Source organism: Triplophysa rosa, linkage group LG7 (assembly GCF_024868665.1).
Source record: "Triplophysa rosa linkage group LG7, Trosa_1v2, whole genome shotgun sequence".
In the NCBI taxonomy this organism is placed as follows: Eukaryota; Metazoa; Chordata; class Actinopteri; order Cypriniformes; family Nemacheilidae; genus Triplophysa; species Triplophysa rosa.
Window position 1 is genome coordinate 19,977,102 of NC_079896.1, and position 22,717 is coordinate 19,999,818.

The 22,717-nt window shown below is 39.3% G+C and overlaps 2 protein-coding genes across 2 annotated transcripts in view; both read left to right on the plus strand.

The window, feature by feature from the left end:
* Positions 1-953: 953 nt before the first annotated feature.
* Positions 954-15,185, plus strand: nomo (nodal modulator). The gene is made up of 31 exons (XM_057337665.1): positions 954-1,116; positions 1,636-1,725; positions 2,046-2,091; positions 2,229-2,329; positions 2,413-2,519; positions 2,604-2,676; positions 3,742-3,894; positions 4,001-4,138; positions 5,014-5,103; positions 5,260-5,365; positions 5,498-5,648; positions 5,749-5,923; positions 6,009-6,150; positions 6,242-6,373; positions 6,783-6,919; positions 7,045-7,132; positions 8,882-8,945; positions 9,145-9,240; positions 9,359-9,559; positions 9,809-9,891; positions 10,698-10,857; positions 11,396-11,522; positions 11,641-11,754; positions 11,974-12,101; positions 12,710-12,851; positions 12,937-13,020; positions 13,096-13,206; positions 13,294-13,395; positions 13,885-14,004; positions 14,133-14,225; positions 14,323-15,185. Exons 1-31 carry the CDS (start codon positions 979-981, stop codon positions 14,452-14,454), a joined length of 3,624 nt encoding a protein of 1,207 aa, XP_057193648.1. The 5' UTR covers positions 954-978; the 3' UTR covers positions 14,455-15,185.
* Positions 15,186-15,630: 445 nt separating this feature from the next.
* The window catches only part of LOC130556548 (protein unc-80 homolog), a 58,681-nt gene continuing 51,594 nt past the window's right edge, over positions 15,631-22,717 (plus strand). Inside the window, exons 1-10 of the mRNA XM_057337662.1 lie at positions 15,631-15,965; positions 16,366-16,414; positions 16,717-16,873; positions 17,103-17,386; positions 17,472-17,595; positions 18,126-18,190; positions 18,324-18,457; positions 18,790-19,057; positions 20,490-20,624; positions 20,993-21,209. Coding sequence (XP_057193645.1) covers positions 15,874-15,965; positions 16,366-16,414; positions 16,717-16,873; positions 17,103-17,386; positions 17,472-17,595; positions 18,126-18,190; positions 18,324-18,457; positions 18,790-19,057; positions 20,490-20,624; positions 20,993-21,209 — 1,525 coding nt within the window. The 5' untranslated portion in view covers positions 15,631-15,873. The remainder of the gene's footprint in view (positions 15,966-16,365; positions 16,415-16,716; positions 16,874-17,102; positions 17,387-17,471; positions 17,596-18,125; positions 18,191-18,323; positions 18,458-18,789; positions 19,058-20,489; positions 20,625-20,992; positions 21,210-22,717) is intronic.

The window sequence follows — 22,717 nt, forward strand, 5'->3', positions numbered from 1 at the left end:
TCAACTACTTAACTACTTAAGTTTGGCCACCGCACGGGTGACTACCTCTAGCAACTCCTCATACCTGGAGGAAAGAGATGGGGAGACTTCTAAATCCTCCACTTCAACACTCATGACATCCATCTCCTCAAAAATAGAATGGCTGAGTGTTTAAGCTTGAATCGGGACGGGAGAAGCTGCAGCACGGGCTCCAGAAAGATCTGAGGGCCAAGAAAGAGCCAAAGCTCTTCAGATGCATTCACACAGGGGGCGTTTCCCATAGTGTTGTCATCAACACAGCGTGGAGTTCCCTCAAAATGAACAGTGATATTTCAAAATCTATATGAACACAAAACAAACAGAAAAGAAAATAATTCAAATAAACAGAAAAATAAAAACCACATTACAGGGCAGACCGTACAAAGCTTTTTTATATTACATGTTAAACATCTCTTGCCCTGAGACTTGCCTTTTTCTAATGAAAAAAAATAAAGATGACAATTTAATACAATATGTTTAGTGATGTTTTAAAATATTAAGAAACATTACATAAACAGGAAAAAAAATAAAAAACAATTATGCAAACCCAATCACATTAAGTGTTGAGTAAATTACTATATGACCATTTATTATAACATGAACCTCCCAATGATAAAGCATATCGACATGATCTGTGTTTTTCATCTACCCGTGATGGCATGGCTATGCCTATGGCCTATGCTCACTGTGATATTTTCTTAATTTTGTCATCTGGTAATGAAATATCATTCATTATAATAAAAAACGAATGAAGCAAAAACGTTTCACACAAGAAAAACCAGGTTATCTGATTTTTGAGTTCTTTTCCTGCAACAGCCAATGGAAACAATGAATATAGACACCGGTCGGACTGACCAATAGGATTGCGCTAAAATAACTTTTCATTAAAGTGATTGGCTGAGCCCGTCTCAGTCATGCGCACTGTATGTCAGTTTACACTACTACCCCTAGTGCTGCACGATGGGAGGAATTGGGGAGCTAGCGATTTTTATTCTTTCTTTCTGGCATGTAATAGTTGTAAATTGTGCTGATGATATTTTGGTTGGATGTGGTGGTTTCGTCAAGTCAGATGTGGAAATTAATTACTCACTTATTGAGGTAAGAACATGAAATCGCTGGTTGAAAACGACTAGCTAGCTAACTAGATCACGCCTGAGCAACACAGCTTCACTGATATATATACATCATCTGCTTTCATTAAGACGTTTGTTTATGGTATGTAGATCGCATAGTCGGTATGTATGTAACGTTAGCAGGTGGCATGACAGCTAACGCTACTGTCAAGCAGTGTCAGCATAACCCACCATGTACTTAAGCATGTTTCATATTGTTACCACGGACCTGTCTCGACTAATTATCTTCGCCCCATTCCGAGCAGTCACTTAAATACATGAACACATAACTTTCAGTAAGACCATAAAGCCAATTAGTTCATAGTAACTTACTAGGAAGAGCTTCTATTAATTTATTAGGCCGATTAACATACTACTACACATTCTATGACGATTCCCTCACAGGTGTAGAAACCAAAGAGAATTAAGGAAATACAAAAAAAGATATATAGTTATATTGTATGTACGTGGTTCGGGGGCGCAAACATTTTTCTCTGTATTGCAGATAAAGTTGTACACTAAGCAGGGCTCTTTGAAATACCAGACTGACTGTGCACCTTTCAATGGTTACTTCATGATCCCACTCTACGACAAGGTACCGTTTCTCAAAAGTCTGTCTGTCTAGTAAAATTGTCAAGTGTCTTGTAGAACAGGGGTTTTCAAACTTTTCCATGCCAAGGACCCCCAATTATGATGAACCTTTTGCGAGGGACCCCTAAAATACATATCCATTTTTTGTATAAAGAAGCATTTAAACTGTTAGACAAATAGTAAGTGTTTGAAATATTGTTTGAAAAAATAAACTGTAATAATCTTGTAATTTTTTTAATTGCATCATGATTGCGTCCATCAATATTTATCCCACTTTTTCCATATATCTGTGTGTTTGTTAATAGGGTCTGCTATTTTTTACAGGGTGATTTTGTTCTAAAAATTGAACCACCTTCAGGATGGAGCTTTGGTAAGAAATGATTTAATAGTGGTTGGTTTTGAAATTATCCTGGGAAAAAAATAATGTGTAAATGTACTCTTCCTGTTTGGTGTTTGATAGGGTGTACTTGCTTTTCACATTTCTTGTTGTTTGTTATTCATACACAGAACCAACAACGGTTGACCTACATGTTGATGGAATTAATGACATTTGCACTAAAGAACAAGACATCAATTTCCTGTTTACAGGCTTTTCAGTGTTGGGAACTGTAAGTTAAAATGTACAATTTTATACATTTGAGTTTGTACGTCTGCATATGGTATAAACTGTTCTTTTTACCTTTTGATTCAGATTTTGAGTAAGGGACATTTGTTGGGTCCTGCAGGGGTTGAAGTTAGCTTAAGAAAAGCAGGAGAAAATGATGTACTTCAGACAGTCCTCACACAAGCGTCAGGCCAGTGAGTAGATATGAACTTATTATTTCATAAGGTGTTAGCATGTTTTTTTATTAGGTTGTAATTGACCGGTCTTGGTTTTTTCAGGTATACTTTCCTCAAAGTGCTTCCAGGAAGTTATGACATTACAGCTTCTCATGCTACATGGACCCTGGAACAGGTTTGTTGACAAAACAGTTCTCAATGAAATGGATTAACACACCAGATAAAACTGGTTAACAATACTTTATTTATTTTTAAAAGCCTCTTTTTTATGTACATTTGACTATAGTTTAATGCGTAGAGGGGTGTGCACATTATTATTTACATTTTTTGTGAATCATCAAAAAAATGTGTCATAATTTGATTATATATTAACAACATTTCTTTAGTTGTAGACAATTTAAATAGCTAGTTCACCCAAAAATGAAAATTCTGTCATGAATTTCTCACTCTCTAGTTCCAAACATTGTTGGTTGAACACAGAGAAATGTTTTCGGACGAATACTACAGTTCTTGGACCCCATTGACTACCATAGTAGGAAAAACTACAACGGTAGTCAAAGGTGCCCCAGAACTGTTTGCTGTCCTACATTCTTCCAAATATCATATTTTGTGTTCAACAGAACAAAAAAAATGATAAAGTAATTGTTCCTACTATGGTAGTCATAAGCATTCTTCCAAATATCTATCTCTGTGTTCAACAGAACAAAGAAATTGATACAGATTTAGAACAACTCGAAGGTGAGTAAATGATGACAGAATTTGTATTTTTGGGTGAACTATCCCTTTAAATTGTTCATAAAAACAAAGAAAAGAAAAAAACTCTTATTGGACAGAGCAAACTAAAAAAACTTTACTCCATAGAAATATTTCTCATTCGTTATTTATTCATGGCCAAAAAGTATAAAACTGTTATGTGATACAAATAATGCCAACATGTAACATTTTTTTACATTAACAAACAAAATAATTGACTAAAACTTTCGAAATGGATTTATTTAGTCACAATGCATTTTCTGTTATTTTTTCTGTGTTATTAATAGTTTGTTATTATTCTCTAAAATGTAAAAAATTGTATGAATCGGTGACCCAATTTGTTTGCTTCTTATTTTTTAGAGCTCTTTGCACAATTTCTTAGGCTTAGGTGTGTGACACAATCCACCCCTCTGGCCTCTGCTCTGAACTTGCCATAATTTTTGAGATTTTGTGAACTTGATGGTTGACTCTGTTTGTGTCCACACAGAGCTCAACCACTGTGGTTTTGTCGAATGAAAATGCCCCTGCTTCAGCTCCTTTGATTGTGAAAGGCTATGATGTCTCTGGCGAGGTTCAGAGCGATGGTGAACCTATGAGAGGAGTCAATTTCCTCCTCTACTCTGCCAGTGTAACACAGGAGGTAACGAATTTTCTCTCTTTTAGGGATTTGAGTGGATGTAATTTTATAATGTTATCGTTTCTTTGGAATCAGTACCATTGTAGTAATTCAGATCATTTGTATTTAGGCTATTAATGGCTGCAGTGTGGCTCCTGTAGATGGGACTTTAGCTGGCAACCCCTCCCTTATGTATTTGTGCAGTGCCCAGTCGGGTGAGGACGGCACTTTCTCCTTTCCCTGCCTTCCAAGTGGTGAATACACTGTGGTAAGTTTTTACATTCATGCATTTGCTTGATGTTTTTATAAGTGACTTACAGTGCAAGGTATACATTTGATCCATATATGGGTTCCCTGGGAATTGAAATGACCTCTGCGCTGTTAAAGGGATTGTTCACCCAAAAATGAGAATTCTGTCATGAATTACTCAACCTTAAGTTGTTCCAAACCTGTATAAATGACTTTGTTTTGTTAAACATGAAGAAATATATTTGGAAGAATGTTAGCAACTGAGATTTCTGGGGCATCATTGACTACCATTGTAGAAAACATTCAAATGGTCATCAAGGGTGCCCCAGAACTGTTCCTAAATTCTCCAAAATATTTAAAGGCGGGGTGTCCGATATCTGTAGCCGTTGTTGATGTTCAAATCACCAAAACAAACACACCCCTACCCCCATCTTTCGCTTTCGTCAGCACTCGGCTCGGCTAATGTCCGTCCTGTGCACCTTACTGCTGATTTGGCTACAAGGTTGTTTTGGTACTCGGCCCGACTCAGTTGTCTAAAGCGTAATTCGGAAATCGGTTACCCCGCCTTTAATTTTGTGTTTAACAAAACAATAATTTTTCCTACTATGGTAGTCAGTGATGCCTCGGAAATTTTAGTTTCCAAATATCTTGATTTGTGTTCAACCAAACGAAGAATTGTATACCGTTTTGGAACAACTTGAGGGAGAGTAAATAGTGACCGAATTTTTATTTTTGGTGAACTATCCCCTTTACACAATGCTTTACCAATTGAGATACAGCGTCACCTACATTTTTGTTTTCATTTTTCTACATTTAAATTTTATATACCATCTACTGTAAATACGCATATTTATGTTTTAGTTTTATAGCTCGGCTCATGATCTTGACTTACAGGTCCCGTATTACAGAGGCGAGAGGATCACTTTTGATGTCGCCCCTTCACGCATGGACTTCAAAGTACAGCATGACAGTGTGATGTTGGAGGTGAGTGTCCAAACTGTTTCCTGTTAAATGCAGTTCAGATCATGTAAAAATGGTTATTTTTTCATGTCATGTACAAATAAGCAGATTAGAGTCAATCTTGACATACAGAACGTTGGTTTAATACTCATTTTTACACCCGTAATGCGTTTCTTTCAGCCTGTGTTCCGCGTCATGGGATTTTCAGTGATGGGCAGAGTTCTGAATAGTCCCAATGGAGAAGGTGTTGCAGACGCTGTTGTTATGCTTAACAACCAAATTAAAGGTAACTGGGATGATATATTTAAATGTCATAACGTACTATAATCAGTCTTGGTCATTCAAACGTGTTCATAAGTATTCAAATCAATGACATATTGATTTGTCTTTTTTCTCTCCTATATGGTGTTTTTCACAGCTGAAACTAAAGAAGATGGTTCATTCCGACTGGAAAATATGACTACAGGCACTTACACCATCAACACACAAAAGGAACTGATGTTCTTTGAGCAAATAACTGTGAAGATTGCTCCCAGCACCCCTCAGCTGCCGGACATCATCACTGCAGGGTAAGGATATGTGAACCATCTGTAAAACTGTGGTCGGAGTAAAAAGAAGCCACCTTTAAGTGAACTGTAAAATGACTTTACATCGGTTTGCCATTCTCAGGTTTAGCGTATGCGGTCAGATCTTAGTCAGCCGTCTTCCTGAGGGTGTTAAACAGCTTGGCCGCTACAAAGTTACGCTCTCGGCCCAGAGACAAGATCAGGTTTTACGCACTATCGAAAGCGACAGTCAGGGAGCGTTCTGCTTTCAAGTAAAACCGGATGACTACAGCGTTCAGGTAGTGCTTTTCTTTTTTTAACGTCACATGACTTTAAAGGTACTGTAGTCACATTTTATTGAATGTGTTGTGTACTGCGCTACAGGTGTCTTTGCCTGAAGCCGAAGTGAAGGCCGGACTTGCTTTGCAGCCATACTCTCTCGACGTCTCACTGGTGGACCATCCTATCACCGACCTTCTTTTTACCCAGTTCATAGCATCTGTCTCTGGCTCTGTGTCGTGTCTCGGTGAGCTCATTTTGCAGCACTTGCTGTGAATTAGCTTTGCTGGGATGCAGTGCGTTCTCTTTTTGACCGAATGAACGAATGATCTTTTCAGTGGCATGTGGAGATCTGACCGTCACCCTTCAGCCCTTGAGCAGACAGGGAGAAAGGCAGAACCTCCAGCTTTCTGGCAGCAGTGAAACCCTCAGCTTCACTTTTAATAATGTGTTACCCGGCAAGTACAAAGGTGAGGGAGAAAAGCTCTGTTTTTGACAGATTCTTGCATCAGATTATGGCAAAATTAGCTTTTTGCAGAATTTGTTTGTAATGGATAAACTTGAACGGTGTAAATACGGATCTTTAATAGTTGTCAACCGCTATGGGTTTTTTAATGGCCGATACCGATATTAGAAAAGCACTGTTTGCCTGATAAGTGGTCGATATAACACAAATGCAATTATAGTAAATGAGAGACAATTGAGGAAATTGGCGACCTTAAATAAACAATTATGGTGTATTACGTGGCTAGTTAGTACCATAGCATATTTTAGAAAAAATGATTGGCCGATTGTAAAACAATTATTGACCTATTCCCATATAAAGTTGTTGATTTTGAAGAAGGATGTTTTAGTAATTTTGTCTGTTTATAATGACAGTGGCAATCACCCAGGAGGAATGGTGCTGGAAGCACAAGTCAGTAGAGATTGATGTACTGGACTCAGATGTTCAGGGAGTGGAGTTCAGACAGACTGGATACTTGCTCCGCTGCACGCTGTCCCATGCCATCACTTTGGTGAGGCCTAAAAACACATTGACATTTAGCCAATATCAAGTCAACAATGACCGACCGTATAGTGGCATGAAATCAGCCATTACTGGTCTGAAATGAATGCCTTTAATGATTTTCAATACTTTTAGGAGTTTTTCCAAGATGGAAGTACACCAGAGAATGTTGGCATTTACAACCTGTCTAAAGGTGTCAATCGCTTCTGTCTGTCCAAACCAGGTGAGTATTTACTTCAGTTTTGTAGGTTAGCTTAAAGAAATATTTCACCCAAAATGGAAAATTGTCATTTACTCATGGTATGGTAGATGTTTATACAGACGTGCTCAAATATGTTGGTACCCCTCCACAAAAAACGAAGAATGTACAATTTTCTCTGAAATAACTGACAAAAGTCATTGGCATCCACCATTGTTTATTCCATATGTAATAGAAATCAGACTTTGCTTTTGATTTTTTAGTCAACATAATATTGTAAATAATAAAACAAATGAAGATGTCATGGACAAAAATGAAGGGACCCCTAACCTAATATTTTGTTGTACAACCTTTAGAGGCAATCACTGCAAGCAAACGTTTTCTGTAGCTCTCAATGAGACTTCTGCACCTGTTAACTGGTAGCTTGGCCCACTCTTCCTGAGCAAACTGCTCCAGCTGTCTCAGGTTTTATGGGTGCCTTCTCCAGACTGCAAGTTTCAGCTCTTTCTGTAGATGTTCGATAGGATTCATATCAGGACTCATAGAAGGCCACTTCAGAATAGTCCAATGTTTTGTTATCCATTCTTGGGTGATTTTAGCTGTGTGTTGTGGGTCATTATCCTGTTGGAGGACCTGCGACTGGGACAGAGCTTTCTGACACTGGGCAGTGCGCTTCGCTCCAGAAGTCCAGAAGTTTTGACTCATCTGTCCAAAGGACATTCTCCCAGAAGGATTGTCAATATGAATTTTAGCTAATTCCAGTCTGGCTTTTTTATGTTTTTCTTTCAAAAGTGGAGTCCTCAACCTTTTACTCAAAAAGCGACGGATGGTGCAATCAGAAACTGACGTACCTTCACCTTGGAGTTCAGCTTGTATCTCTTTGGCAGTTATCCTTGGTTCTTTTTCTACCATTCGCACTATCCTTCTGTTCAATCTGGGGTCGATTTTCCTCTTGCGGCCGCGCCCAGGGAGGTTGGTTACAATTCCATGGACCTTAAACTTCTTAATAATATTTGCAAATGTTGTCACAGGAATGTCGAGTTGCTTGGAGATGGTCTTGTAGCCTTTACCTTTACCATGCTTGTCTATAATTTTCTTTCTGAGCTCCTCAGGCAACTCTATCCTTTGCTTTCTCTGGTCCATGTTCAGTGTGGTGCACACGATACCAAACAGCACCGCAAATACTTTTCTCCGTTTAAATAGGCTGAATGACTAATTACAAGATTGGATACATGTGTGATACTAATTAAAGAAACTAATTAGTTTGAAATATCACTATAATCCAATTATGTAGATATTTTGTAAGGGGTACCATTACCAACAAATGTGTCTAGCCCATTTTAGAATATCTTTGTAGAATAAGCAATAATTCATCTCTTTCCACAGCTTCTTTGCTTTATTCTATGACAAACCAAAATCATGCAAGTATACATGATAGAATACCTTTTAATATCATCACTCTTCAGGAGGAATGAAGCATTATTTCAATGAGCTGTAAGGGTACCAACAAATTTGAGCACGTCTGTAAATATAGATGTTTATGTCATTTTCCATATACCATCCTTCTACAAACATTACCTGTTGAAGCTTCAAATAGCAAAAACAATCCAATAGACTCCCATGGAACATGTTGGGTTCCACATTTTTTGTGTTCAGCAAAAGAAATTAGTTATAAACATCAGTGAATCTTGAGGGAATTTTCATTTCTGTAAGACTTTTCTTCTGTAAGCTTCTGAAGGCTAAAAGATGTAACATGTTTCTTTTTATTCGTAGGTGTTTACAAAGTGACTCCACGTTCCTGTCACCAGTTTGAGCAGGACTACTATACCTACAACACGTACGTGCCCAGAAGTGTCAAGCGTTTCTTAGAATTCAGATACGATGTTGCTCATTGAACTGTTTTTGCAGTGTATTTTGAAATCTAAATAGGTTGTTGTGTAACATTGTATTAAGTCGCCATAACTTAATCAGTTGTACATATACCCAATTTTCTGTATAAATTTGTATCGATTCTGATGTTTTCCACCTGTTTTTAGGTCTGCCCCGAGTATTTTAACCCTTACTGCTGTCAGACACCACATGACTGGAGTCATCATAACTGATAAGATGCTGGATGTCACAGTCACTATTAAGTGAGTGAAGTTGTTTTAAAGGCTGCGACACACCAAACCAACATCAAAGACGTTGTCTGGACAAGAAAACGTTGCACTTAGTCATAACTGTATCTGGGTCCTCATTTTGTTTTGGCAGATCTTCCATTGAAAGTGAGCCAGCTTTGGTTCTGGGACCCCTTCTCTCAGTTGAGGAGCAGAGACGAGAGCAGCAACTTCTGGAAATAGCTGCCCGTAGGAAGGAGAAGCAAGAAAGAGGAGAAGAGCAGAACCCACCTGTGCAAGAGAAACCGGAGGAACTTCAAAAGCCGTTTCATTATGAGTTCTCCTACTGGGCACGGTAAGATGTTTGGAGAAAGTCTGCCAGCCGTTCTTTTTTCCTGTTTTAGAAAAAACAAACTGTAGTGATACTGCAGAATTCTGTGTAGGGCTGCATATTAGTTTAGATTTGAAACTAAATTTTCTGAAAATTCTAATTGTGAAAAAATATTACGAGTAAACGCAAAATGCAGCACATCACACTGTCATCTCTTACTAGTCATTCCTTGCGTAGTCCTAATTTTGTATCTCTGCTATTTGCTGGTTTCAGGGCTGGGGAGAAGATCACCGTTACACCCTCATCCAAGGAGTTTCTGTTTTACCCTCCTGAAGTAGAAGCAACAATCACCGGAGGTTTGTTTCTAAAAGAATTTTCCAAACCCTTGTTTATCATTTCTGTTGTCATTTTATTAGCTTTTCCGATGCTAATGTATGCAGTCAACTGTCTATTTGTAAGTCTGTAGATTAGATTTCCCTAGACATTCCCGCTGTTGAGTTGTAGAAGGGATCTTAAGGTCATGAGCTTTTAAGGTGACCTGAATACAGACTGGAACAAATCGTCTGTGTCCTGTAGATGTCGGATGAGTCGACTGAAAAAGAACTTGGGTTGCGTTTGTGACTGTGGTTCTCTATGGGAAATGAACGAGACGTCTCACGAGAGGTCTCATAGGTCACAAATGAATGAGCATCTTGTTCTGGGCAGTAGACGTGTGTGAGGAGCTTCCCTAGAGGAACTCTAGACCCAAGTAACATTGGCTCAACCCATGTTCAGACTTCAGAGAAACGCTTTGATAGATGTCTGTTCTCTCTGTGTGTGTTGAAAAAATATTTTGTTAGCACACAGTCCCGGCTGTATGAATAGGAGATAAATCAGAGTGATCCACACGACATAACACTCGCATAGCCAATCAGCAACAAGCATTTCTGTTTTTAGGGCGCAACAAAAAAGACAAGGGTGTTTTTTGTGCTGTAGTGGTGTATTTTTAGGATATTGATTTCAAATATCAACACTGCGCCTTTAATTCCACAAATGACAAATCAGATATATTACATTCAAAAACGTAAACAATCCCAGAAAACCCTGTTTTTTTCTGTAAATTAGTGTGAAAGCGGTATAAGGTTAGTTTTTACATTTGTGTGGCGATTTTTTTTTGTGGCAGAAAACTGTCCAGGTCAGATGGTGGAGATTGCAGGCCGGGCAGGGCTTTTCCTAAAGGGACAGGTGTCTCCTTCGCTGGAGGGTGTAGAAATCTCCATTAAGGACAGTGGAGCCACAACAACTCTCATTACGGTTCTTACGGATGAGAGCGGAACCTACAGGTGTTTAAATTTTTCACAAACATTTTTAAATGATATGTTTTCTCTTTATTTTATCAAACAGACAGGAGGCAGAAAAAGTAATAACTCAAAAGCATGGTGTTTTAAAGGGATATTTCACCCAAAAATTCTGTCATCATTTGGTCACATTGCTTTGAGTTGTTCCGAATCTGTAAAACATTCTTTGTTCTGATGAACACAGAGAAAGATATTTGGAAGAATGCTTATATCAAGACAGATTTTGCCCCCCATTTACTACCATAGTAGGAAAAAATACGGTAAAATATGGTAGTCAAAAGTGCCCCAGAACTGTTGGCTGTCCTACATTCTTCTTGTTCAACAGAACAAAAAAAACAATAAAGTAATTTTTCCTACTATGGGAGTCAATGGGGGGCAAGATCTGTTTGGTTATAAGCATTCTTCCAAATATCTTTCTCTTGCAATGAAATTACCTAAAAGTGCTGTCTGTCATGTTGAAATGTCATCTAGTGTTTTATACTAATGTAACTGAAAATCATTTTTTTCCTTTTTTTTACACCAGTGTTGGACCCTTACATAGTGACTCTCAGTATGACATCAGTGCCAGTAAAGAAGGCTTTGTCCTGACTCCTGTGGAGGGGAAGACAGGATACTTCAAGGCATTTGCCTTGGCAGGTGTTACTTTTGAGGTAATTACAAAATTGTTGTTTTATAATGTTTAGTGAATAACACAAAATGCAGCATTTCATCAAGCTGTAATGTTTCTATTTCTGGGAATTGAAATGTTTTTTTTAACTTGTCTTTCAGATAAAGGCAGAGGACGGTGTCCCTCTCTCTGGGGTTCTGCTCTCTCTGAGTGGGGCCAACTTCCGCTCAAACCTGCTTACTCAGGACACCGGCCTCCTCACCTTCAACAACCTGGTAATCCTCCTCAGCCCCTGCATTGTCTTGTCTGTTTTATTGACATCCGTTTCTGTTTCTCTTAAACTTCCAAAACATATTTTCAATTTTACTCATACAGTTATACAGGTGTACAGAGAACATGTTATTTAGAAAAGGCGTAACCCTAAACATTTCACACATGAGCGCATGTATTGTTAATGTGAAATAATCTTAATCTTAATCTCCCCCCCATCTCAGAGTCCTGGACAGTATTATTTCAAGCCTATGATGAAGGAGTTCCGCTTTGAGCCCTCAGCACAGATGATCACAGTAGAGGAAGGGCAGGTCCTTCATATTCCCATCACTGGCTTTAAGACGGCTTACAGGTTAATATATACAGCATATACATTTGAACATTTTCTTTTAAAGGGACAGTTCACCCAAAATTTAACAAACCTGGTTTCAAACCTGTATACATTTTAATGTTCCACTGGGGCACCCTTGACTTCCATAGTAGAAAACAAAACTACTATGGTAGTCAACGGTGCCCCAGAAGAGTTTGGTTTCCTACATTATTCGAAATATCTTTTTTTGTGTTCAACAGAACAAAGAAATGTATACAGATTTGAAACAACGTGAGGCTAAGGAAATTATGGACATAACTTTGGACTAAAAATTCTAAAGGGTATTGTTTGTTTTGGGTATTTTAATGATGTAAAGATATGATATATTGATTTAGAGTCAAAATCAAAGAAGACTTTTAATGGTTAAAGTACATTTAATAGTAGTAAGTAAAGAACATGCCACCTGCTTGGTTTCTCGTTTTTGCGTTTTTGACATTTGAAATGGGAATGAAATAATTATAATAAATGTATTAACCTAGCCTAACCTTAGATTATAATGCGTATCGAGGGTCGTGTACAACCTGCATATTGCTTACAGAGAGAGCCAGCACTTGTTTGAATTCATCGTGGATATGATTGTTGTATTTTAGTTGCTATGGGACAGTGCAGTCACTAGGTGGCGATGCAGAACAGAGTGTCGCTGTTGAAGCAATGGGGCAGGAAGAATGCAGCATGTACAGTGAGGACACAATAACCGATGAAGAGGGCCGCTTCAGACTCCGAGGCTTACTGGTGAGACTTCACTAGAGAAAACTATTTACACAAGCAAAGAATCTTTAAAACATTTATCAATGCTGTTCTTTTTATTTACTGTCAGCCTGGGTGTAACTACAACATTCAACTGAGAGGAGAAGGAAATGATCATATAGAGAGAGCCCTGCCGCCACACAAAACCATTGAGGTGCGTACTGGATGGGCCTTTTACCCTATTCCTTGTTTTGCCACAACTTAACGTTTCTATATATTCCCGTTTTAGGTGGGCAACAGTGATATCGAAGGAATAAACATCATCACTTTCAGACAGATCAATCAGTTCGATCTGAGTGGCAATGTCATCACTTCCCCTGAACATCTTCCAACTCTTTGGGTAGCTTTTTGGATACTCATTTAAAAGGTGGTTTCTTGTATTTGCCCAGATCTTGTAGTCATTGCTGGTTTACCTCTTTCACTAAAGGTAAAGCTCTACAAGAGTGACAACCTCGACAATCCCTTCCAGAGCGTGTCGCTCGGCCAGTCACTGTTCTTCCACTTTGCCCCCCTGCCTCGTGATGATGAAGTACACCCATATTTAATCTCTCTTTATCTGCAAGATAACTTAAATTGATAGTTGACCCAAAAATGTCATCATTTACTCACCCTCTTGTCATTTCAAACCTTTATGACTTTCTTTCTTCTGCAGAACACTAAAGAAGATATTTTGAATTCGAACTAAGTTGGTAACTGAACAGCACTGGCCTCCATTCACTTCTATTGTATGGACACAAAACCAATGCAAGTGAATGGGGGCCAGTTAACAACATTCTTCAAAATATCTTCTTTTGTGTTCCGCGGAAGAAAGTCATACAGGTTTGAAATGACAAGAGACTGAATTTTGATTTTTGTGTGAACTATCACTTTAAATTTGATAGATGATTCATGTTTTTGGATTTTTCAACATGCCTCATACGAATAACTTCAGATTCATCTGGCAATATGTCCTGCTGGTGTGTAACTGGTCTCCATTTTCATTCAATTCTTCGTTAATTTGTACTTTTTATTTTTTTAGAGTTATGTGCTGATGCTGGACACATCGCTCTCTCGCTCCCAGTATGATTTTAAGCTTCCACAGGTCTCCTTCACGACCTCTGGTTACAGCAAACACATAACACTGACTTTTAACCCAAAGGTTAGGAATTTTTTTTAATTATTTTATTAAATAAATGTATTAATGGCTTCATTCGTTATAATAATTTTACTGCATACGTAAACTTAATAACAGATCTCATTTAGCAGTTTTGCTTTTGCTTTCCACAGAGAAAAATACCAGATCAAGATGTTGCCCAAGGATCGTACATTGCCCTTCCTCTTACGCTGCTGCTGTTACTTGCTGTGTATAATCATGAGCGGGTACCTTTTCGTTTCCTGTCAAAATATATAAAAGCCACATTTACCGACATCACAGCGGATAGTTTACTGAAGACAATGATGTTTCTGTGTTTTCCAGGTGATCCCACTTCTTCTGCAGCTGGTTAATCAGATCCAGGGTGTTCGAGGACTCACACAAGCAAGCGGGGATGGGATTGCTGTTGACGAAGCCAAACGCCAATCAAAGAAGCCAAAGATGAGACGCACATGAGACCCAAGTGTGAATGCCAACCCAACCACGGCATTCACATCTCACAAACCTCTGGTTTCCGCCAACACAGATCATGCCTGCCTGACTTGAGTGCTATCATAAAAAACGTTCATGGGATCGCCAAATTTTTTACGGACATCTTGAGTGTTATCAAATTTTGTCTTGAAACTCAGACTTCACAGTTCTTTTACTATGGTTTTAGTTTCCATAGTGTCTCAGTCGCACAGATTGGTATCCCTGTTATTTACTGTCCCTAGCATATGTGAATGTGGCTCAGAGATGCTGTGTGTGTTTGTGTATATTTATGTTTGTGAGAGGTTGCTTGGGGAGGAGGAGGCTCATGAGACTACAAATGTTGGTATACAGAGAGTTCAAAACCCAGATAATTGATAATGATTCCAATAGTTTCCTGGTTGAATAGGTTATTTATTAACAGTTTTTTTCTAGAAAGATTTTTGCCATTACTACATTTTTTAATCCTCCACTAAAGTTTATCAGTCTAGTTTTATCACAATTACATTACTTGAATTTGTAGTTTCAATTTGCAATTTCCCAACATTGAGATGTTAAATGCAGGGCATATGATTTTGTTTTTTTGATCATTTCCCAGTTGACTTTCTTATTGTTTAATAGGTTCAGTACTTTGTCATTCCGTGGCATTAAAAAAAGAACGATTTGATAATGCGTTGTTAACAGAATTAATAATAAAACCGTAAATAAAGTGTTTTGGGATTTACTAAAATCATTGTGCATGAATTTTATCAGTTATTCTCGGAAATGAATTGTGCTAAAATGGCATTTTGTGGAAACAAAAGACATTCCAATGTTTTATTCATATTATAAGGTGTTTTATTTCACCTTAGAGCTACAGAACTGTTAATTTTACTAGTAGTAAGGACACGTGTTGTTACTCTATATATTGCAGAAAAATGTACAAACATTTTGTATTCGGTACGATCAAAGCTTGATATTAAGTGTTTGCAAAGTGCTTACAGTAGTTCGCTCTTGAGCCCCTCACCAAATTAACCCTGTATTTTTCTGGTTTTATTTGTAGTATCCATATTAACCAAAATGCTTCTTACCACAATAGTTTATGGTATTCGTAGTGTTACATACAATGCAAGCAATCTGCCATAAAGCCCCGTTTAATTTTCTTGAGGGGCATTTAAGACCCGGAGGGAGTCCATCGCATCATTGATTACGTATGAAGCTGTGTCTTTAAACCGGTGGGTCAGTGGCCCTTAATTGACAAGTGGATTCGGTTTTTCAGTGCCGTTCTGCGGGGTGGTGTCGACACGAGTCAAGACCTGCAGCCATTTTACTCTCACAGATGTGAAATATTACAGTGATGATACCCGCGAACCAAATCCATCTGTGAGCGGAGCGTCCGCACCCGCGTATCCAGCAGGTTCTGTTAAAATGGTCAAAAGAAAGAGCTTGGATGACAGTGACCAGGAGAACTGCCGAGGGGTCCCGTTTCCGATCCAAACCTTCCTATGGAGGCAGACCAGGTCAGTGATTTAGCCGTGGCATAACAGGTGTTTTCTGCGAGCGATGGGCATATTCGTTCTGTCTGCACTGCTCCGCAGAGCCGCTCATTCGTATGCGTGTCTCATAGTCAGTGAACGGATTTCTGTTGAGCCGGTGTCTCGTGCGTCATCGTTTCATTTACCGCTGCTCCTTTTGTGTGTCACAATGAAAACACGAATAAAATGTGTAAAATGTACAAGCGAATATTTCACCTTCGTCAAGCGCTGTCGCTGTCAGCGCCGTATCTAGGGCTCGTCTTAATTAAAATGCAAGAAAATCACGATGTTGCTCTGATTGTGCTTGCTGACCTGATTATCGCTGTTCTTTTGAATGCACATTCGTGACAGTAGTTTAACTCAATCAAATTTGTGTTTGTTTCAGCGCGTTTTTACGGCCAAAGTTAGGGAAGCAGTATGAAGCCTCCTGCGTGGTAAGTAAAATACTGTAGTGAACTCCGCTTCAACCTGTGAATAATCTTTCTTCTGGCACAAAAATGTGTAGAAATCAGTTTAACGCACGAATTGAAAGGTTCACCGTACACCTGTAAATCGTTTAGCGGTTACTTTATCACTGACTTAATACAGACGTTGTATATTACATGTCAGTGTACACAAATATGTTTAGTATCAGTAGGGTATAGATGACTGACACAGTCAGTTTAGAAAACCCACTTTCCTTTTCTGTAAACAAATAACATGGCAAGAAATTGTCTCACACATCTGTCCTGTCTAGTCATTTGAGAGGGTACTGGTGGAGAATAAACTGCACGGGCTCTCTCCAGCTCTCACCGAGGCCATCCAGAGCATCTCCCGCTGGGAGCTGGTCCAGGCTGCTCTGCCTCATGTTCTCCACTGCACTGCTATCCTTCTCTCCAACCGCAACAAACTGGGTAGGAATGCTTATTAAACTTCCATTCTTCCATTGTTTCTTCTCTGAATTGTTTTCTGAGGTAAATAGATCTTTTATTGAAGTGATTAGCCTACTGGAAAAGCTAGACTTGTTTTCTGTGCTTCATTGATAACGTTAGCTTTGTATGTCTGCTACTTTTGAATCTTTCATTCGTTTTGTTGGTTATCTTTCCATGATACTAGGAAACAAGCCTTGTCTCTTTCCACCAGGGCACCAGGATAAACTTGGTGTAGCTGAAACGAAACTCCTTCACACACTGCATTGGATGCTGCTGGAGGCGGCCCAGGAGTGCCATCAGGAGCCTGGCCTGGGACACGGCTGGTCTGGGGGCAGCAGCGTCTATCTTCAGTCCATAGGGAACCAGGGTCTCACAGACCACAATGACAGCACCACTGAAGAGAACGAGTATGCCCGTGCCAAACTGTACCACAAGAACATGGCCACCGTGGAGCTGTTTGTGTTTCTCTTCGCTCCACTCATTAATCGGATCAAGGTTGCAACCTTTAGTTTGTATGTTGATATGTTGATTGCACAGAACTGTGGAATCTAACAGGTGTTAATAATTTGGCATTTGGCAGGAGTCTGACCTCACCTTTCGACTGGCTGGTGGGCTTGTTATTTGGCAACCGATGTGGGAGCACCGTCAACCTGACGTTCCTGCTTTTACTGCTCTTATCAAACCCATGCGCAACATCGTAACAGGTCCGATTTCTGCTAATTACCCTCTTTCTAAAGTTGTTCTGTTATATTTTGGACCGGGAAACGGTATTCCATTTTAATCACGATTAATCGCATCTAGAATAAAAGTCTGTGTTAACATAATATATGTCTGTGTACTGCGTATATTAATTTTGCATTTATACATTTACGCATTTGGCCGACGCTTTTATCCAAAGCGACTTACATCGCAATATCCCATAAATTTGTTTCTACGTATGTGCAATCCCCTGGGATCGAACCCACAACCTTGGCGTTGTTAGCACCACGCTCTTACCACTGAGCTACAGAAACAGTTATAAATATAAATATAAAAATATTTATCGAAATATATATATACAGTATATTGTATAAATACATTTATTTACTGTATATTGACCAATAATTGAAATTATATATAAAGTTTATGCATTTTTATGTTCTTCTTAATATGTGTATGTTTTTATGAATACAAAATTAATATGCACAGTCACAGACACATATTATTTAATGTTCCTTTATTGTATTTAACACAGCAAAAAGAAACTCTCCAGTGAACAACCAGTGTAGTCCTCGCGATACCGGCAACCTGTGCCCAGCGGTGAGTATTTAGACCCGGATTTGCAGCTGCACATTCCCCCGTGGCTCATTCCGTCCTGTCGTATATTCATTTCCCCTCGTACCACATTAACATCATTGAGTCACATGACTTCCTCTTCTCTCTCGGCTCTCAGGTGGTGTGTGAACCAGCCCAGCCTGATTCCTCCTCCCCCTCAGTGACAGAACAGAGCTGTCGTCGTGGCAACTCTGTGGATAAGGGAGGGTCCTCACAGCAGGCTTTCGAGAAAGGATTTTCAAAGCAGAGGAAGTGAGTGTGCAAACAGGTGACACACATCGCAGGGGAATATCTGAATCAAAACAAACATTTATATGAGTATTTAAAGCAGAAATAAAATATAATAGAATGAATTCTGATTGAATTGATTTACAGATAATAAGGGAATTACATGCTATGTAAATAGTCTCCAGTTGCTGCCAGTGTCTAGCTACAGTAATGGCTCCGTGTCCATCTGTCAAAGTGTTAGTCGATGCCTGTGTTCTTAATGCAGTTGCCAAGCAACGATTCTCAGCAACCTCAGTCTGAACTTCCCTTCCTATCAACATATTATACACAAGCCTCTCTCTCTCTTTCTCCAAAAGCTTCTCAGTTCCCAGTGGTATCTCTGTGTCACAGCGAGCGAGATATGCCACGTACTTTGACGTCGCAGTGCTGCGTTGTTTGATGCAGCCACACTGGACAGAAGAAGGTGTCCACTGGGCCCTCATATTCTACCTGCAGCGGTTGCGTCAGATACTGCAGGAGAAACCCGAACGTCCTCCCGAGCCCCTCATACCCCCCCTACCGCGACCCCGCAGTAGCTCCATGGTGGCCGCTACCCCCTCCTTGGTCAATACTCACAAAACGCAGGTAATCCGCCACAGAAACAGCACTGTGAAATTAAAGGAACAATTCAACTAAAAATAAAAATGTTGTCGCAATTTACTCATGCTCATGTCATGCAAACCCCTGATGGTGTAACGCTGATTAAAAAAATGTTTGTAATGGGAGTGGACGGTGGTGGTTACGCATGTGTCCTGAAGGCATACGAATGGGTTGGGTGAAAACAATATATAATCCATTATTTGATGAAAATCTGGGTTTGTGCCTTTTTTATGCGAGAGCTTATGCAAACACTTCAGTTCACTCTTCTACTCTCGTGTTGTGAATATCAATGTTGTTCCAGCCGTTACGCGTTATGTAAGGGTAAAACTGCATCAAAGACTAATTCGTTTGTCTTCAGGACTTATTTAATTATGCTTTTGTCCTTTTAAAGCTTGACGATAGGTGGTCTCAATTGATTGTAAACAAAAAGCGCAAAATAAAAAAAATGGGCAATTCCAGCGTTATGGATGTGACATTTTTAGTCAAAACTTGTAATATGAATTCTCAGACAATGTATTTATATTAAATCGTCTGTTTATATTTGACTAAACCTCTGATGATACTGTAGATTCCAGACATCATTCTAAGCAAGTGTTATCTATTTTAAAAGAGAGAAAAATTCATGGGTTATGGATGTGACATTTTTGAGCGACAACATACTTTGTAGGATTTCTGTGAATTCAAATGTGCAAACCAGAAGCATTAAAACCCTACAAATGGAGAAGGAATGGCTCTTTATAGACCATAAAATAGTTATTTTTATTTTCATGTGCCCATTTAAAGTATGAGGAATATGGACTGTTATGGATGTGACACTTCACCTGACTATGGAAAACTTGCATCTCACCTGACTATGGATGCTTAAAAAAACTTTACCTCACATGACTTTACTTGAGATGAGCATTTAAACCACCAAATATTGACATCTGACCTAGGCTATCAGTATATGGAAAACCTTTTTTAAAACTTGATTTTTTCATCTTAAGGATGACATTTGTATGGAATTGCCCATATCCTTTAAAAAAACACTTTAAATTCCTTATTTCTGATTTTGAAGAACAAAGAAAGCCACCGGGGTGGGAACGAGATGAGTAAAAATGACATCTAAATGAACTAACCCTTCAACACATTAGTTAGCTGGGTGTGAGCCTGATTCAGCCATTTTCAGATGTTATTGAGTAAATAGGGAAAACATGAGCAAGCTTGCACGTATCTTAACTAGATGTGACATGACACGATGCAAGTGACAAGCAGTTGTATGACACAATCAATTACAAATCACCATTTGACCGATCAAATGTCCAGTGTGTTGGGAGAAAGTGCAAAGAACTTGTACCTTGTATTTACAAGACTTCTGTGACAAAATTATTTTAATAGTTTTCTTACATGTATGCACATTTTTCTCTCGTTTTTTAAGGATATGACTGCGAAATGTAATGAGGAAGGCAGGTCTTTGAGTTCTGAGACCTTCTCCAAAGTGTCAGTTTCCAACCTCAGGAGACAAGCGGTCCCTGACCTCTCAACTGAGATGGGCATGAACATATTCAAAAAGGTTTGGATAAATGATTTATGACTAGTGTTAAGATGAAGCAACACAAAAAAAAATTGCAACACAAAAAAAATTTGCAACTCATTTTACCTTTGCATTGTTGTGCAGTTCCGATTGAAGCGGAATATAAGAAAAAACTAGGGCAGGATTTTAGATTAGTAACAATATTAGATGGTAAAAAGTGGGTGTTCTGGAGGTATAAATCATTTGTTTACAATAACACCTGGAACATGCATTAGGAAAGTAAATAGGGTTTATTTTCGTGTTGACTTTAAATCGTTAATAGTTATATTATTTTTAGAAACATTACTTTACGAAGCTTTATTTTGCCACCCACCTTTATGTCCTTTCTATTGTGCTGTTTTGTCTAGTTTAAGAACCGTAGGGAAGATAGAGAGAGAAAAGGCTCCATCCCGTTCCACTACACGGGGAAGAAACGTCAGCGGCGAATGGGCGTACCCTTCCTGATGCATGAGGACCACCTGGATGTCTCACCCACACGTAGCACCTTCTCCTTTGGAAGCTTCTCTGGACTGGGAGATGACCGCCGCACACTGGACCGTGGGGGCTGGCCTTCAACCATCATGGGTATACCTTTATAAAAATTGAATATTCCATTCTATACCTTTATTGCTTGTGTATTCTTGGTGGAATATATTTAATACTACTGACACAGATACTGACCCACAAACTCACGTGTACTGATATGTGGTATAAAGAATGAATGGACAGACACAGATCATGTATTTATAAATTTGCTTTGATTTTGGGTCAATGGTGTGTTTTTCTTCCAGGTCAAACATACTATAAAAATGCAATTCAAAAACCAACTGGAATGGGCTAGGGGCGTGACAATATATATCAGTATTAATAATAACTGTAAAACTGTTGAATCATGATTATCAATATTAAGTTAATACTACATTTGTGATAATACTGTGAATTATTCAGCACCAGTTTAAACCTTTGCCCTAGAGCCACATCATTTTTTTATTTATTTGTTTAGAAAGAAATAGATATCACAATAACATCGTTGTTATGGATTCTTTTGGCCACAATAATCATGCAGTGAAAATCTTATTGTGACAGCCCTTGAATGGCCAATGTACGTATATGAATATATAGATGTTTCAAAGCAACAACATTAACAAAAGTTACTGTGCATGCGTGCTTTAGTGGCCCAAATGTAACTTCCGCAACACATCCACAAAGAATAGAGTTCCTGGCGTCCCCATTCATTCAGGTTTTGTGCTGAGGAACCTGGGAGGCATCTCCCCGTCGGTGCAGCTGATGACAAAGCATTGTGGCATGAGGGACACAATGTCTTGTTCGCTCCGTCAGGAAATGGAGGTTACAGTCCTAACTGAGACATTCCCTTTTTGTCAGTCTCTTGATGCTGTATCGAGACAGAATGGAGTACCTGTACGAAACACCACAGCGCTGAGTTGCGTCACAACCTCTAGAAACGACACTGACTGGCCTGGGCGTGTCATAACTCTGTGATATCATAACCTTCCAGTGTGGGTAGTAAGGCATCACTTTAAGCATATCGAAAGATGAGAGGTTCTTACCATCAGCCGTCACAGGCGGAGGCCTTCCTTAATAGCGAGATAGCCATCCGGCACTGTAAGGGACACACGAAAGCGCTACTCCCTTTGCTGAGGAAGTGCACTACAGAGACCACATCCTGCTGCAGGAACATATCCATGTGGATATACCTGCATGTTCTCACCAGTCCGGAGAACTCATGGGAATATAGGTGTGTGGGGGCCCCATCTGAGGGGTGCACAGACGAGAGGTGGAGAAGTCCACAGAGGGAAGGTCACAGGTTCACCAACTGGGGAACCGTAGAGTGAGGAATGCATCATACGGGACAACCCGAGAGGGGGGAGTCACTACGTATGGAGCACTAGCTCAGGCTTAGGGGTTCACCTGAACCAGGGATAACTACCAATACCAGGCTTGGTAATCAGGCCGCTCCACCTGGCTCGTTACCAGAAAAGTGCTTAGTGATGGAAGAAATGCCTATACTTCACCTGAGTGGGGGGAAGTAGGGAAGCTAAATAGCACACTGACTCACCTAATGGAGGGGAGAA

Bases quoted from the DNA above. Each gene is read 5' to 3' on its own strand.
- nomo (XM_057337665.1), top strand. From the start codon at position 979: ATGGGAGGAATTGGGGAGCTAGCGATTTTTATTCTTTCTTTCTGGCAT. The intron at 3,895-4,000 runs GTAACGAATTTT...ATTTGTATTTAG, and splicing joins CTGCCAGTGTAACACAGGAG to GCTATTAATGGCTGCAGTGT. The intron at 9,241-9,358 runs GTGAGTGAAGTT...TTGTTTTGGCAG, and splicing joins GATGTCACAGTCACTATTAA to ATCTTCCATTGAAAGTGAGC.